The 16,459-nt window shown below is 36.2% G+C and overlaps 2 protein-coding genes and 1 long non-coding RNA gene across 4 annotated transcripts in view; all 3 read right to left on the reverse strand.

Moving 5' to 3' along the window:
* Positions 1 to 3,474: 3,474 nt before the first annotated feature.
* On the reverse strand, positions 3,475 to 4,971 carry LOC111464271. 2 transcript variants are annotated; one of them, XR_002714006.1, is made up of 3 exons: positions 4,600 to 4,971; positions 4,049 to 4,475; positions 3,475 to 3,833 (listed from the first exon to the last, which is right to left on the reverse strand). It is a non-coding gene; the product is annotated as an uncharacterized LOC111464271 (long non-coding RNA). The 2 variants fall into 2 exon arrangements; XR_002714005.1 differs by lacking the exon at positions 4,600 to 4,971 and having other exon boundaries at positions 4,049 to 4,590.
* Positions 4,972 to 5,487: 516 nt separating this feature from the next.
* On the reverse strand, positions 5,488 to 13,713 carry LOC111464268 (uncharacterized protein sll0005). The gene is made up of 13 exons (XM_023108392.1): positions 13,348 to 13,713; positions 12,518 to 12,667; positions 11,384 to 11,554; positions 10,350 to 10,493; positions 9,419 to 9,524; positions 9,169 to 9,317; positions 8,938 to 9,063; positions 8,725 to 8,868; positions 7,959 to 8,046; positions 7,385 to 7,758; positions 6,454 to 6,783; positions 5,992 to 6,222; positions 5,488 to 5,875 (listed from the first exon to the last, which is right to left on the reverse strand). The coding sequence occupies exons 1-13, from the start codon at positions 13,591 to 13,593 to the stop codon at positions 5,741 to 5,743; spliced, it is 2,394 nt and encodes a 797-aa protein (XP_022964160.1). The 5' UTR covers positions 13,594 to 13,713; the 3' UTR covers positions 5,488 to 5,740.
* A 936-nt stretch (positions 13,714 to 14,649) lies between these two features.
* Positions 14,650 to 16,459, reverse strand: part of LOC111464270 (vesicle-associated membrane protein 722-like) — a 3,523-nt gene continuing 1,713 nt past the window's right edge. Inside the window, exons 2-5 of the mRNA XM_023108396.1 lie at positions 16,171 to 16,312; positions 15,974 to 16,094; positions 15,057 to 15,119; positions 14,650 to 14,940 (exon numbers count right to left, since the gene is read on the reverse strand). Of these exons, the coding sequence (XP_022964164.1) occupies positions 14,797 to 14,940; positions 15,057 to 15,119; positions 15,974 to 16,094; positions 16,171 to 16,312 (470 nt within the window). The 3' untranslated portion in view covers positions 14,650 to 14,796. The remainder of the gene's footprint in view (positions 14,941 to 15,056; positions 15,120 to 15,973; positions 16,095 to 16,170; positions 16,313 to 16,459) is intronic.

Below are 16,459 nucleotides of genomic sequence, written 5' to 3' on the forward strand. Positions count from 1 at the left end.
TGTTATGAACGTATTGATATTAGTGTTTAATGATAACTTTTGTGATGTCCTACATCGGTTTGGGGAGGAGAACAAATCACCATTTATAAGGGTGTGGAAACCTTCTTCTAGCAGACGCGTTTTAAAACCTTGAGGAGAAACCCAAAGAGGAAAGCCCTAAGAGGACAATATCTACTAGCGGTGGATCTGAGCCATTACAACTTTCACTATAACGCCATGTTAAGAATCACGTATTTTTTAATAACATGATATTATCCGGTTTGAACGAAACCTTTCCCTATCAGACACGTTTTACAGCCTTGAGGTAAAGCCCAAAAGGGAAATACGAAAGAAGATAATATCTGCTAGTGATGGGTCTAGGCCGTTACATTTCATGGCTCTGCTTTTGGTTTTTCCATGTTAATAGAATCCTCACATGTCGAACAAAGAAATTGTGAGCCACAAAGGTGTAGTCAAAGTGACTCAAGTATTGAACGAAGAGTGTACTTTATTCGAGGAGATGTTGTTCGAGGGCTCGAAAGAATGAGGCTTCAGGAGAGGCTCTGTGGTACATTTTGTTCACGGGAAGAATTGTTGAGGATTATCGAGAGGAGTAAAGAACACAATCATGAGGTCTTTAAAATTTGGAACGTTAGTTATTGAGCGTTTGATACAAAGTATTTGGTAAGTTATATACTCAATGGTTGGTTAGAAAAATAAAGTTAGGTATTAAAAATTATAGCAAAATTGAATTGAAATTTGAAGCATGTTTGTCTCTCTACCAAACACTATTAACACAAATAATGTGTAGTAAGTTGTACCAAAAGGAATCAAAATTTACACATTTGTGTTCCTTTTTTCATAATACATAATAATTACTCGTAAAAGAATGTACCGTTTTTTTAATGTCGAAACTACTTTACTTTTAATGTAATCACGGTTATGATTTAAAATTATATATATTTTTTGAATCTCACTGGATATTACGAGATTTTCGGCAAGCCACTGATTTCGCAGATTCAATTGCTCACGTACCCCTACAAAACATTGTCAAGCCTTCTCTCAAACTATTCAATAACTTTTACACTTTGATATGCAACGTCTACATTTTGAAAATACAGAATTCGAAGGTACAATTGATTCGGGAAAGGGTCAGAATTCTTCCTTTTTGTGAGCGTAATAGCGATGAAAACACAACTGGGGCTTACAGTGATGTTGTGTGAGTGAAGGGTAAACAAGTGGTAGCTGGAGTCGAGCGTGAGGCTATCGGAGTACAGATCTGAGAAGAGAGAAAAAGAATTTTGTGTTGAGATGACAAAGTTCACTGGTCGAGGTTTGACTCGAAAGTCGATTTTGATGGCCCAATACTCATCAAATCAAGCCGACCCACTAACGCGTTCGACCCAAGAGAGGAAATCAACCTAACTAGAATGCGACCTACGACACTCATAAACCGACTCGAAGTTCGCACCACGACCCGAGTGATGACCTGCGCTCCATAGCCCCGCACGTGCTCCTTCCCAGTCGCAACTTGTCTCGATTTGTCCATCAACACACTCCTCAACTCGACTTCAGCTAGCTCGACGAACGGCTTATTTGTCAATTTTTTAAATTCATTATTTATTATATTTATTATTGGTCAATTGTCTGTTAAAGGTAGAATTTTTTCGTGATTATAAGAATAACATCCTTAGAAAATAGAATGCCTCATTTAAATATTGTCATGTTTTTTCGGGAGTAACAAATAGGACAATATTAATAATTTGTCTTTATTGCATTATAATTCCCAAGACAATTATTTTTTAAAAAAATTGGGACGTAATTTTAATTTAGCATAAAAGCTTTTTAATAGTTCCTCTTCCTTTCAATAATCCTCGTCGGCCGGGATCATTGTGGGCTCGAGAGGCCTATTTTCGACATTCTCAGCGGCCCAATTTGTTTTACCCAATAGCGAGAGGCCCATTGATGGCCATTCGCGTGAAGTTGGGCTTACTCCTCGATGCTTTGGCCCATTGGGCCTTTCTGATTGGAACTCGACTTTTGGATCGCGCATCCTGGTGGGCCGTCGATTTAGGCCGGATCAAGATGGAGCGGGCCTTGGGCTCGAAAAGTTGCGGGCGTCGAGGCACGTGACTCGGGAGTTCGGAAACATGTCAGGCGCCGCGTGTGTGTGGTTTATTTTGGACCGGATGAGGAAGAAGTCCAGTGAAAATGGGCTTATGACTGCTGGGATGGGCTGGAATGGAGTGTATTGATTGAAGTTGGGCCTGGGCTTACTGTTGAAACTGTGATGTGCGCCTCATGGGCCTGAATAATTGAATGGTCTATTGGCATGTGAAGGCCCATTTTCCATGTCTTGTTTCTCTATCCAGATTTTATGTTATATTTAAGGACTTGCATTTTTTTTTTTTTTTTTATAGAAAAAGTAACAATTACATTTATATTATATTTTAAAATATAATGTATTTTGCAAAAAGTGATAGGTCAATGGATATGTTTTTTATATTATATGATACTCATTATTTAACACAAGCCTATGATTAACTTAATTTTAATTATTATAATTATAATCATGGCCATAATTGATTGATTAATCTATATGTGTTCAAATTAATCCCATATATTTCTCATTCTACGATTGTTTGTATAATTTTAGATAGTTAAATTAACAAAAATATTCATAATCTTTAATCTTTCTATTTTGTATTTGTCTTAAAAAAAAATACTAGTAAATTTTTGAAAAAAAAATTATAAAAAAAATACAACTGAATTTTGCACTCAACATTTTCTTTAAAGTTTAAATGTATTATTGTTTAGACAACATAACAGCTCAAACTTAATATTATCCGCTTTGACACGTTACGTATTGTCGCACGATTTTTCAAACACATCTTCATCTTCTAGGAAGAGGTTTTCACACCCTAATAAAAAATGTTTCGTTCCACTTTCTAATCGAAGTGAGATCTCACATACAAAATACAAAATATAAAATTCAAAGATATTTTCATTACTTTAACCTAAAGTAAAGCTAAGCAACTAAATGGGATGAAAGACAAAATACATACATACATACATACATACATATATATATATATAATTTCACTTTAGTATGCATATATAGAGAGAGATTCAGATATATAGAGTGGGTGATGTTGAGTTTCATTTTTTCAACCTTTTTGATGAATCAAATCATGAGGAATTGAATGTTGTGAGAGAGGCAATAAAGGAGAAGATATGAAAAAAGGAAGTTAGTATTGGGATCAGATGATCCAAAAATGAAAGCAATCCTATCTAAAAGATCCAACTTAATTTTGATTATATACCAACATCTTCATCTTTCATTCATTACAAGTTTTAAAAAAGTGATTAAATCTAAATATTCTGCGGTTTCAACTAAAATCAACGTACTATCAAAGATGGTTGATCCCAATCGTTTAATAATCTTGTTTAGCAGACTCCCACGAAGCTCATAGCATCAATTTTTCGGTATCTCCGCACATTATTCTAAAAGAAAACTTCACTCTAGAGATCTGTCCAAAGGTAAATACAAGCTAAATTCGTCGTGGGTATAAACCAAAAGTAATTGTTTCTTCCGACGTCGAAGGCGAGACGGTTCTAAAAGATGGCAGGAACAATTAAATCAAATACAAATTGTCTTTGCATCAGAAATCCTAAGGACTTAACCCTATGTGTCATCACCACTCTTCAGTCATTGCAGCAAATTGCACTCATTATTGAAAGAAAGATTCATGGGAGGAAACTAATTACAAACATACCTTTTTCTTTTCTCGTCTTATTGAATTGTGCAGACACAAGAGTTTCTTACTCCCTCAAGCTCCCCATCTCCTGATACACTGGCAAAACCAGAAACTTACAGAATAAACACAAATTCATCTTTGAAGCTCCCAGAAACAGTTCTTGATCATGAACTACGGTTTTCAAATACAACATGTTGCTCTATTTCTTGGCATAATTTAAGCTTAATCATGAAAAAGAGGCCATTATTAACTTAGAATTTAATATCTACTTGAAGAGCAGGGCTTTGGAAATGAGTATAAAGTAAGCATACCTTGGATCAAATTCTTGGATATGAGCAATATCTTTACCATGGGCATCAGGCCAGTTCACTTTCCTTGTTTCTGTAGGACAAGTCTCCTCCTCTTCCTCCTTCTCCTTTGTCTTCTTTAAATTGCTCTTGAGATTTGGGATTTCTAAATGAATCCCATTAGACCCATTTCCGTTACCATCTTGTAGCTCATGATTATTACGCCATTTTTGCTTGACCCCATCTCTCTGTTCTTCAACAGAACGTGACCTGAAAAAGGTGCTCGTCTTGCTTCCTTCGCCTTTGTTGTTAAAGCTTCCTGAAGGTGCATAGCAAGAGCACACTACGGCGGTGCACCTGCTCCGCGCCGCCGACGCCAGGAGTACAATCAACAAAGAAACGCCTCTCTTCACCGGTTCGATCCGTTGAAACCATGACCAAACTTGGAGCCCTGTGAGGGAAGAAGAAGAAGGTTAGAATCGTTAAAGCATTTGATTAAACACAGATGGCATGCTGAAGATTTGGGGATTTGGCACAAAAAGTAATGGAGAGGGGAGTTTTGTGATCATGATTACAGTTTGCTGTACACTTAAACAGAGTGGGAAAAGCACAATCATGATCATGCCACCACTACAAGTTGTTGTTCTTTTGCTTTAGAAAAGCACTCATTTGTGGGGTAAAAGGCTGAAATTCAAGAGAAATTGTCTTCTCTTTGTTTATTTGGAGAAGTAATTGACTGTTCCTGTTGGTTTCAAATAGCAAGATGGGTAGTTGGCCTCTCTTTTTCTTTTGTCTCCTGCTGTTTCTTTCACATGCATGTGTTTAGAAGATGTATAAGAATTGAGCTGTGTTTGTGGGTTGCCAACTCCATGGATTAAGGTTTTCATGATACAGAATTTGAATAAACTGCATTGTGCTTGTGGAACCATGTGTGCATTAGATCAAACATAAGTGGCATATATTTGAAATGCAAGAAAGATCAAGAACCAAAAGTCTTAGAAGCTGCCTAGATTCCATGTCTCTTGGATAAGAATGGACCTACAAACTTTACATTTCTATTCTAACTTCTTAATAGATTTCGAGATAGCAACCCAACAACAAAATTTGTTTACGGCAGTTTTCTGATTCCTTTCTACTGCATTTAGTTTATTTTGTACAAACCTTCAATAATATGAGAAGTGAAAAGATTCAAAGATCTCTTAGTCGAAGACATGCGTCTTAAATCATCCATGTAATACGAAGCTTAGTCAAATTGTTGATTTGTCTTTTCCGATTTATTTGTCCTTTCAATCTTATTTAAGCTGTAGATACTCAACCCTTCAAATAAGTTCAAAGAAGGGTCATAAAACTGGGTACATATCAACATTACAATTAGAAGCACCAAAACAATGCAATTGTAAAGAGAACAAGCACAAAAGATGAACAAGATTAAGGGTCATAAAACTAGGTAAACAAAGTCACTGTGTGAAAATAAATTTTAATTTCACTATATAATGAAGTATTTGGCATACAATAGAACTGCCAACTTTACATTTCTTGTTAGTGAATGATATATAAAAAAATATAAAAAAAAAAGAAAGAAAATTTCTCAAAGCATTTAAGCATTGGAAATACCTGAAAGATGATCAGGTTAGGTTACATAATTCACCTGTATATATATCAGTTATATGTGTGCTAAATTCAAATGACGTGTAAAAGTCGAATTGTGCGCATTCCTCATAACATTGCATCACGAATTAATCGGGCGAATACCCGGGAAGATAATCGACTGAGCACCTCAGGAAGAACTGTAGTGGAGATGCCTGGCAAAACTGGAAGAAGCTCCTGAATAACTCGAACAACATCCGCACCCTGTTTGTACCCACAATGATGAAAAAGGGAAAATAGTGAGGATATACTCATTTGAAAGAAGATCAAAAACTCGTTTAAGTATATGTTATTCACTTTTGACTCGAGCCTACAAGTACCTCTTTAGATGTTGCTGAGATTGAACTTCCCGCCGTTAAGAACTCGAGAATCTTTTGAACATTATTTAGTATGACTCTGTCTTCTTCTGATACTGTGGGCAGAAGTGCAACAGGCTTGAATGGTCCAATGGAAGGAACCATATTAAAAACTGGTGTAGCATTTCTAAGTCCAAAGATTGACATTAAACGTACTAACTGCTCCCTTGTGACTGCATCAATGCCCTTCACAATCTGCATAGTACAACAGTGAACATTTTCATTATCAAGAAAAATATTGGCCTTGCTTCTTCATATATCAAAAGAGGAAAGTGACATAAAGCAAGTATTTCTGAGGCTCAGATGTCTAATTTGCTAATTAGGCTGTCAGTTCACTAGTAAAACCGAGAATGCGGTAGCATTTCGGGGACCAAAAAAGGTAGTAAGATTATATCTAAAGTAACTTACAAAAGTTCTAGAGCGTACCTCATCAAGAAGAAATTCCCGAAAGAAGTTCCCTCTATCAGACAGCAAAAAGGCCAAGGATGCTCTTGTTTCAATAGGTTGATTCTGCTCGAATTCGCGGGGAGCAGGAAGAAGTTGAAGAAAGGAAGATGATGTTTGACTTTTCAGACCACCAAGCCCGGCCATATCTCCACTTAAATCCTCTCCACCCCCACTTTTAGCTGCAGTAATGAAATTCTCGAAGGCTTGCATAACATCGATGAATCTCTCAGCATCAAATACTCCGGATTTCCCATAGATTGTGTATCGTAAAGCACTCCTTAACCTTGGGGACTCATCAGTCAGAAGTCTCTGAAAGAAAGGAGAAGAAAGAGACCCAAATGTAATTAAGTTAAGAGTTCAGTCAAGGCCTGGCCGTAAATTTTTGGCTATGAACAAGGGGGTTAGGTTAGAACATGTTTCTAGTATTTATGAGCCCAGAAACTAACTTAATAACAACGAAAGGACCAAAGGGTGTCTTCAACGACTACTGTATTTTTTACATACAAGTTTATGGCAACATCCTTGAAAATCCACCATTTTTCCAAGTGCTAAAATCGTAGAACTTGATTTACTATGAAATGTAGATCCAACACTTAACTCACTGTACGGACAGAAAAGGTTAATTAACATTTAATGTAGAGGTTTTGTATACGTCATTTGCAAGAAAAATATTGAATTAACCTTCAACCTTTACCATTTTCGGGAAACGACAAAAACACACCGTGAAACAAACAACCCTTATCCTTGTTATTGATGTTTACATTCCCTACAAAAATAAAATCATCTAATAGATCTACCACAAAGGAATACAACCACGGCCATGAGCACACAACGTTTATTTCAGTACGGAAAAAAAAGGTAGTATCTAACTAGCATCATCAGCAAAATAAATAAATAAGAGGAACTATACCTGTGCAATATAAGGATATGCCTCATCCACGATGGCAAAATCAGGGTTTCCCACCAAAGCTATTCCTTCTAGAACCCCAATTGCCCTGATTATAAGAGCAAAATATGGAGGTATCCGAAATGGATAATCAAATGTTATCTGAGCTAAATCTGAAGCCAGCTCCTGGAAGTTGATATTCTTTGCACCTCCACCCTCAAGAGCCTGATCGAAAACTTTTGCTAGGACTGGCAAGATTGGTTCCAAATTAACACCCTCTGGAATAAAACCAAGCTTAACAAAGTCTTTGACAATAGCCGAATAATCTCGATGAATGAGATGTGCAATTGCTTCAATCATTCCATACTTCTGATCATCAGTTAACTTTGTGACTAAGCCTGTAACAGCAAATAAAAATCAAATCATTATAAAATCATGAGAATGTTCGGGATAAAGATAAAATTATTAGATACATTTTGTACTCAAAGGAGGTGCATGAAACCAAGTTGAGATAGATAGGTTGTGGGTGAATGGACAAACATATATATAATGAACGTTAATATATGCCTTATATAAATTGTGTTCTAAAGTTTGTTACCGAAGTCAAGTACGGCCAACTTTCCATCTGGAGTGCGGATCAAATTCCCAGGATGAGGATCAGCATGGAAGAATCCAGTGTCAAGTAACTATACGAAAATGTATTTAGTTAGAAAACTCAAAAGATATACAGGAAAAGTCAAACTGCAGTGTTATATTTTGGCACGCACACAAACAAAACCTTTTCCCAGTAGTACAAAAACCTTCTTATATATATGACTGATACATTCAAAAGTTCCATAATTCTAATCACTGTAACCACAAGTATGCAGGAACCTGTACTAGGATATAAATCTGACACCTACTACGGTGCACAAGTATTCTAGTGTATCTTGAGAAACACTTAAATCATATCTAGATTGTTCTGACAGCGGCTACATCACATCAGCAACTATTAAATACTTGATGCCAAGAAGTTGTGAGGATATGTATTGATTTGACTCCATGGAATGTTGTTGTATATGCTCCTTCAAGCAATACGTTTTCTTTTTTCGGTTTAATGGAGGGATAGAGCCCCCCTAGCATGAATAATGAAATGGAGTAGTTACCACAATATTTCAAGTAACTCTTGGAAGAGGAAGTAAAAAGAATAAGATCCAAAATAATTCCAACACTTACTTTCCGTATGTAATAAGACTCTTTCATTTTGCCCAGTCTAGCTTTCAAATAATAGAACAAAAAACATATACCCAAGGACCTTTGTCTTTATCATGAAATGGTTGTCAAGAAGGCACTGGTATGTCAAACTTATTGACCAGGAAAATTACCTGCTTTAGGTAGCATATGACTCCCACATTCACAAGTTCCCCAACATCACTTTCCGTACTTTGGGACAGCTTCTCTCCGTCTATCCATCCAGTAGTGAGAACCTTCCTTGAAGTATATTTTTGGTATGTTTTTGGAACAACCACCTAAAAGCACGAGAAAAATTAATTATCAATACTGAACCTTAAGGAAATAATGGTATGTGCTAGGTTTACCTGTGGAAGGTCCTTCCTCATCATCTCAGCAAAGCGTGTTCCATTTTCACCCTCATTCACATAATCTAGCTCCTCAAAGAAGCGAGCTGCCCATTCATCTACCAAGCCAACCACATCTAGAGAAATCTGAGAGAAATCAGAAGCAAGAAATGGAATATTAAAATTATCTCCATCTTTTCAAAATAAAAGATAACTAAATTATTTCCCCTTCATTCTAAATGAAAAGAGTACCTGAGGAAACTTCCGAAGAACCAAGCCCAAATTCCGTATGATAAACAAATCAATAGTTACAGTCTCTAGAACGAAAGGCCTCTGAACTTTAACAGCCACCAGATCTCCGTTTTCTTTCAAACGACCTTTGTATACCTGCCCTAAAGAAGCTGCCATATTTTTTTGGGGGAAAAAGAAGTGAGCATTATCTCATAATATAAAGATAGAATAATCCGTACTAACAAATGTCTAGTTATAACTCTGTCCGTACCAGCAGCAATTGGGGAAGGAGAAAGTTCCGAATAAATGTTTTGCCATGGTTGACCAAGTTCCTCTTCAATAAGACTCATAGCAACATCATCGGGAAATGAAGGAACCTTCAGATCGAGATGGAAAAGAGATTAGACAGTAATTTTTTTGGTAAGAAATCAACCTTTCCTTTTCATTAACATCATTCAGTAATTAAATAGGTGCTCTTCTAACTTAATGATAACTGGCAATAGAACATCAACAATGCAATCTCAATTCTCTATGACATGTCTAGGTGATAAAGTAGACTAGAACAGAAATATCTGGCAGCTATACACACTCAGTCAGTTGGCAGAATGAAATCCAACTAAGAACTAGCTATCTAATAGCCGAGGTTTACAAAGCAGGTTACAAGAATTTAATATCCTAAGAATTAGTATCAATATTTCAATTTCAAAAGGATTCCAAGGTAGGCTTCAAGTGAATATTATTTTCTACGAGGATCAAGTTAATTAACATAATTCAACACAGGAAGACTATAGCCAGATGTTCATTGCAAGGACTAAAGTGCAAGAAGAGCAGTGGACATAGAATACATTTCACAATGAACATAAAAGGGATGCAGCAATCTAGAAGTTTTTCAATAATAACTTTTGTTTCCAATAGCATGAACCATGTATGCTAGCTTTGACTTGGAAAGTTCAGTATAAAAACTTTATCAGCACCAATGTTGTCTTATAACTAAGGCCCAAATTTTTACAGTCAAATCACTCTTCCACTGTAGAAACCATACTGATCAAAGATTATAAACTTATGGGAATAAGAAACCGCGTTATGAATGGTATCAACAACAAAGGATTAGATGCATGTTTCAATTTACAGGGCTTAATTCAGACAAGAGAACTCAGATAATCTAAACTATAACATCTGTATACATGGAATGTTAATCATACCTTATCACAAAGCTTTTGTAACTCAGTCATTGCAGCAGGTGACAGTATATCTGGTCGAATACTCAGAGCTTGTCCTAGTTTAATATATGCTGGACCCAACGAGGTCACAATTTCCCTTAATTCAATTGCTCTTTCAACTTCATTCTGAAATAAAATGTTCCAATTGCAAAAGGAATCACAAAGGAAAGAGAGGTTATTGGTATGATTAAATATAAAGAGAAACATGAGGGTAGATTTAATGTAAAGGAATCAAAAATAAATTTTATGATATTTTCCAGATCAAGACATGTTGTTTCTCTACAATATAAGTCGTTCATGAATTAAAACGAACAATACACTACATTTTTATTTGAAACAACATTTAGAACCATGAAGCACTTCAATTGGTAAGAAACACGATATAGATGGTGTAGTGTGTATTTATATCAACCATGGGTACGTCATAAAGTAATTCAGAATTGGAAAGCTTCTCCTGCGACATACTAAAATATACATTTTAGCAATTTGGAGGTAATACTAGTTTAATACCAAGGAGTTTAACTAATAACTAACGGTTTTAGACAGAATTTTAAGAATGGTAGAGATCGTTCATTAAATATTGTATAGGATATGCAGATCAAAACAACATTAAAAATGGGGAAACTGCTACTTCTTTTTTACCCTCAATTGTATTATTGACTAGTAACCTTTTTTACTTTGAATTCATTAATATTCATATCTTAACCAATCATTACTCCACCACTCCTATTAAACATTCAGAGAGAATCAAGAGGCCATATGATCACTCTAAGCTTCACAACTGGTCATGATAATCTTTTTCTTAATAACAAAAGAAACTTGTCATTGAATCAATATTCTTTTTAAATGCTCCCGAGCCCATATTCTCACCTCCCAAGATTCACTGCTGCTCAAGACATGACTCCAAATTCTAATTTCTAAAGTTTCCCTAATGTTAACATACAATAATCATTGCCCACACCTGAATGTAGCATTATAAAAAAAACAAAAGAGGAAAAAAAGTAATGTAGACATACCTCCTTAACTTTCTTGTTTATGATGTCCCAGACAATATGCGAGAGAAAGCCTCCAGCAACAGAAAGCAACTGAACAATTCGTGTTGCCACAGCCTGTGGTCTTTTCCCCCAATATGCAGATATGCTATCAGGATCATAAGCCAAAGGCAAAAACTCGCTGCTCTCATCTACCTAAAACAGAATAATTTAAATATAAAAATACATTGACAGAAAATGAGGAAAAAACACCTAGAAAAATGAGCTTACTAAAGCTTTTTTTTAAAAAAAGCCCGAGTTTCATGCCGCACCAATTTCATTTTTTCATATTATAACTTCTATAAGCAGGTTATTAGCCCCCATAGAAGCTTCTTCCCTGATAGAAAATTATTCTTTGGAAGGAAACGTTGACTATCAACTTCCAGTTCTCTATTTGGATCAAACAAAACACCGATGATAGTACTCTAATTCATATCCACAATCTTTCAATGCTATTGATAAAAAAATGTAATCAACTTGAACATGATCATAACTATTATCATAAACTGAAAATATAACAGAGTTTAGAATAGCAGATTTTACATTTTCCTAATTGAACTGTTCACAGTTAAAATTGATTTGCCTGTAGGCCTATCAATCATGATAATCTAAGTGAACCCAATTAGAGCTAGAATCAAGTTCCATTGTTTAGGTTTTCTTCCGGATAGGTTACATATGAGGTTACTGGAGTTCTGATGAAAACTCCAATCTATCCATCAGGTTGTGGATGTGAGTGAAATACGTTCTCAATGCCTTTGATCCAAAACCCAAAAAGTAGTTGCTAGAAGTTCAAAATGAAAGTAAAGATATTGTACAATTCCAAGAGTCGTGCAAAAAAAAAAATCAATGAGCAATTAAAACAAATTCGTGAGTCCAGTACGCAAATTTTATGCATATACAGCACGATTATAGAAGTCAATTTTGGTTTTCTTGATTTTTACTCACTTCACATATGAATAATTAATCATATAACTCCCTCCCATATTTCTAACCTGAAATTCAGACCTCAAGGATCCTTTTCATTTAATTTCATACGCACATCAAACATGAGTGGACCGCAAAACTATATCACACATTATTGAGAGCAAAAAAAAAAGTACGTTAATCACACACTTATACCTCAACAAGGCGGAGCTCAACGTTATCCTCTGCAAAAAGGGAATCTTTTAGATTCTGTCCTCGAAGTCCTCTCATGAGTATTGCCAACTCTTCATTTTCTTCCATCTGGGCTCTAACTCTTTTAATTTCCTTCGAAACATCTCCAATTCTCTGTCATTTCTAAGATTAGTGAAGGAACTCCACTAAAATTAAAAGACTTAAAAGTATATATAATATATTTTAAGGTACATCAAAAAGTGAACATGAACTCTCGATAACCCATGGCAAAATTCATCTCAAATGACAAGGAATCAAACGCACAATAAAACTATTCAATTCTGGTAAATATTTAAACGATAGATTAATCATTTAACGTTGAAGGGTGAAAACGAAAGGCACCTAATCTAACAATCACAACCTGTTATATCCCAACGTGGATAGCAGAAAATAAAAGAACCATCAAGACTAGTGACTAGTTCGCCTAATATGATTTCGACGTGAAAGTGAAGACATACAACCAGGATTTCCAAACCACCAAGGTCTCGACAAATATAGGCACAAGCAAATTTTGTTAAATCGAAATTTAGTCTTCATGGAAATTGATCGAGCTCAGTAGTCGTTATTCTTCCGGCAAGAACTCGAAGCCTAAGAAGCTGTGCATATTCAACAATCATTCTAATTTTCCTTTACGTCATTAAAATCCTATTCTAACTCATATAGATTAATCAAACGGCGACCGATCAAAAAAGAGGAACCGCACAATCATTAAGCAGCTAGAAGGAGAACACAAAGGAAACAGAAACAGCGTAAAATTCAACAGTTTAAAGAAAGGTTCATATGAGAGTACTTACAGTGGAAACTCCGTTAACAGCTTTAGGAGCCGGAGGGGATCTCGCTGATCCATTGACGGACTTCGTTGGAGACGAATTCCTGGACTCATTCCGCGTCGATTTCGGGTCAGTCGCAACCGCAAGAACCTTACCGGCGCGCCTGCGAGTTCTGACAATTGGTTTGGGAAACTGAAGGCGCGATGGTAAGGTTCGGCAGCGAATGGTGTCGATTCCGCAAGAGACGAGTTGTGGTGCTGCTGCGTCCATGGCGGAAGAGTCAGAGTCGAAGTGTGAATCGGCAGAAGGAAGAGAAGAATGGCGTCTGCAGAGAACTGAATTGACTTCGTTAGCTAAATGGTGCTGGTGGTTGTGGTTGTTGATGGGCGAATATGCATCAAAGAATGAGGACCGAGAGACCATTTGGCCATCGAAGTAACACGTGGCGTGATTTGGAGCCGGAAACCACTTTTCCAATGGTTAAAAAAATATATATTAAATAATACAAAATACTTCCATCGTTTATGTACTTCTCAATTATGGGCTTTAGAAAGTTATATCGGTTAATTGAGTTAGTAAGAGACAAATTTTACATGTTTATTTTTATTTATTTCTTGTCGATATTGCAATAAGCTCTCTGACTTTGGGCTTTCACTTTGAGCATAAGCTCTATGGCTCTGCTTTGAGCATAAACTCTCATGGATTTGGTTTGGGCTCTATGGCTTTGCTTTGGGCTTCCACCTTGAGCATCAACTCTCATAGCTTTGTTGTAGGCTTTGGGCCTCGTGTCAATGGGGAGAGTATTCTTTTATTATAAACTCATGATCGCTCTCATCGCTTTGCTTTGGGCTTCCCAAAATGCCTCGTGCCAATGAAGAGAATATTCTTTGATTATAAACTCATTATCAAATTAGCGTCGGACTTTCATCTTTCAATGGTCTGATTATTTTTTTTAATTATTTAAAAAATTATATTTATTCCCATACATATTATATTAATAATTAAAATTTCATAAAATTTAAATATCAAACATTTACAAGTTACTAACATCATTTACAAACGTTAAATATTTTTATTTTATAAAAAAATGTAAGGTAAGGTTGTAATCCTATTTTCGGGTTGACTGACAAAAAAAACGTCAACTTGCAAATTGAACCAAATTCAACTCAACCTAAATCGAAAAAAATCTAATCTTCGTGATTTAAGCACCTAATTTAAATTTTAAATCATATTAACTTTACTTCAAAATTTTATTAATGGATGACTTAATTATCTTTTAAATGTAACAAATAAGAGAGAACGAATAAATGAATGAATAATTACAAATCTTTAATGGATGACGAAGAAAGTACAACAATCCATGCTAAAATGGCTATACTTTTAATCCAAAAGTGTACAAAACAAGCCTTCACCATCACAAAACACTAATAATTTCATGAATGGAGCATTAAAAATGCTCTCATGGGTTCGATTTTAGCACGAAAATCCGCCGCAGACGGATACGACGATGATCAAAACTAAGATAATGATAATAGCTAAGATGATCAGTTTTATCTTCATATTTTGGTACCACATCTTCTTTTTTAATTGTGTCCCGCTCGTCTTGAAATCTTGAGCCTGATCAATAAAACATAGTAATTGAATCACGATCGATTGTCAACACGAGTGTAACTCAACTAGTTGAAATATATATATATGTATGCACTTTGAAAACAAAATTTAAAGAGACTAACCCTTGAACGAAGATCTGCAGTTTTATCTACCAATTCGTCAACCTTAGCTCCTCGTTCTAGTATCTATAGAACAAATAAAGCAACCATCATCAAACATGTGTCATATAAATTTGTAAAACTCTTGTAATCGAAACTAATTCTAATATTTCGAAGAGTTTAAGCAAATAATCAAGACCAATTCTAACATTTAAAATCGTAGTGAGAGATCCTACATCGGTTGAAAAGGAGAACGAAACGTTCTTTATAAGAGTGTGGAAACTTCTCCTTAGCAGACGCGTTTTAAAATCTTGAGAGGAAGTCCGAAAGGGAAAGCCTAAAGAGAACAATATCTACTAGCGGTAGGCTTGGACTGTTACCATTAGTACCAGAGGTAGACACCGAACGATGTGCAAGGAGGGAGGATGAGCCTTGAAGGGGGTGGATACAAGGTGGTGTGCCAGTAAAGATTATTGGCCCCGAATTGGGGATGGATTGGAGAACAATATCTACTAGTGGTGGGCTTGGGCTGTTATAGTTGGTACCAGAGCCAGACACCGGATGATGTGCCCGCAAGGAGGCTGAGTCTTGAAGGGGTGGACATAAGGCGGTGTGCTAGCAAGGATTCTAGGCCCAGAAGGGGGTGGATTGCGAGGAAGATGAGCCCCGGAGGGGGTGGACACAAGGCGGTGTACCAACAAGGATTCTTAGCCCCGAAGGGGAATGGATTGGAGGGTCCCACAACGATTGAAGAAGGAAACGAATGTCAGCAAGAACGCTGAACCCTAAAGGAGGGTGGATTGTGAGATCTCACATCGATTGAGAAGGAGAACGAAACATTATTCATAAGAGTATGAAAATCTCTCCCTAGCAAATGCGTTTTAAAACTACACGTACTTTTGAATTGGTAATAATTTACATGTCGGGTCAGGTCGTTTTACCTTGTCGATGTTTCCCATCATAACAGCTTTAACTTCAGAAACCTGAGCCTTGACTTGCATAAGCTTACTGCTTTCTTCAGGATGATCTACACAGTATTGCATATGAGCCTTCATTTTGGGTCTGCAACATTCAACTTTCAGTATCATTCAACAACAACAACACCTCATCAAATGAACTAAGAGCCATTAAAATTTACCCAAAATCCTTATTCAGACTCTTGGGGCCAGCAGTTCCAGCTTTTCCTCCACCATATCTCTTGTTGAAGTCCTCCTTTATCCGCTCCAGAAACGCCATCGAAACATGTCGTCCTGCAGACTCGACCGCAACGATACAATAGACTGCAGTACCGAACCAAAATTAGAAACGTTACGAGAATTGTCGAGATCTGAATCATTACAGAAATTAGCTGTAGTTATTAACACTATAAAACACTAGTTCATCTATGAATTTCTTTTACTGTTTTTTTTTTTTTTTTTTTTTTAAAA

Source organism: Cucurbita moschata, unplaced genomic scaffold (genome assembly GCF_002738365.1).
Source record: "Cucurbita moschata cultivar Rifu unplaced genomic scaffold, Cmos_1.0 Cmo_Scf00030, whole genome shotgun sequence".
Lineage (NCBI taxonomy): Eukaryota > Viridiplantae > Streptophyta > Magnoliopsida > Cucurbitales > Cucurbitaceae > Cucurbita > Cucurbita moschata.

What these genes read in the sequence shown, in the direction of transcription:
- LOC111464268 (XM_023108392.1), bottom strand. Translation starts at nt 13,593, where the DNA reads ATGGACGCAGCAGCACCACAACTCGTCTCTTGCGGAATCGACACCATT. An exon ending in CTGTTAACGGAGTTTCCACT is followed by an intron (nt 12,668 to 13,347) that starts GTAAGTACTCTC and finishes TAGAAATGACAG; the next exon opens with AGAATTGGAGATGTTTCGAA. An exon ending in TACAAAAGCTTTGTGATAAG is followed by an intron (nt 9,525 to 10,349) that starts GTATGATTAACA and finishes CTCGATCTGAAG; the next exon opens with GTTCCTTCATTTCCCGATGA.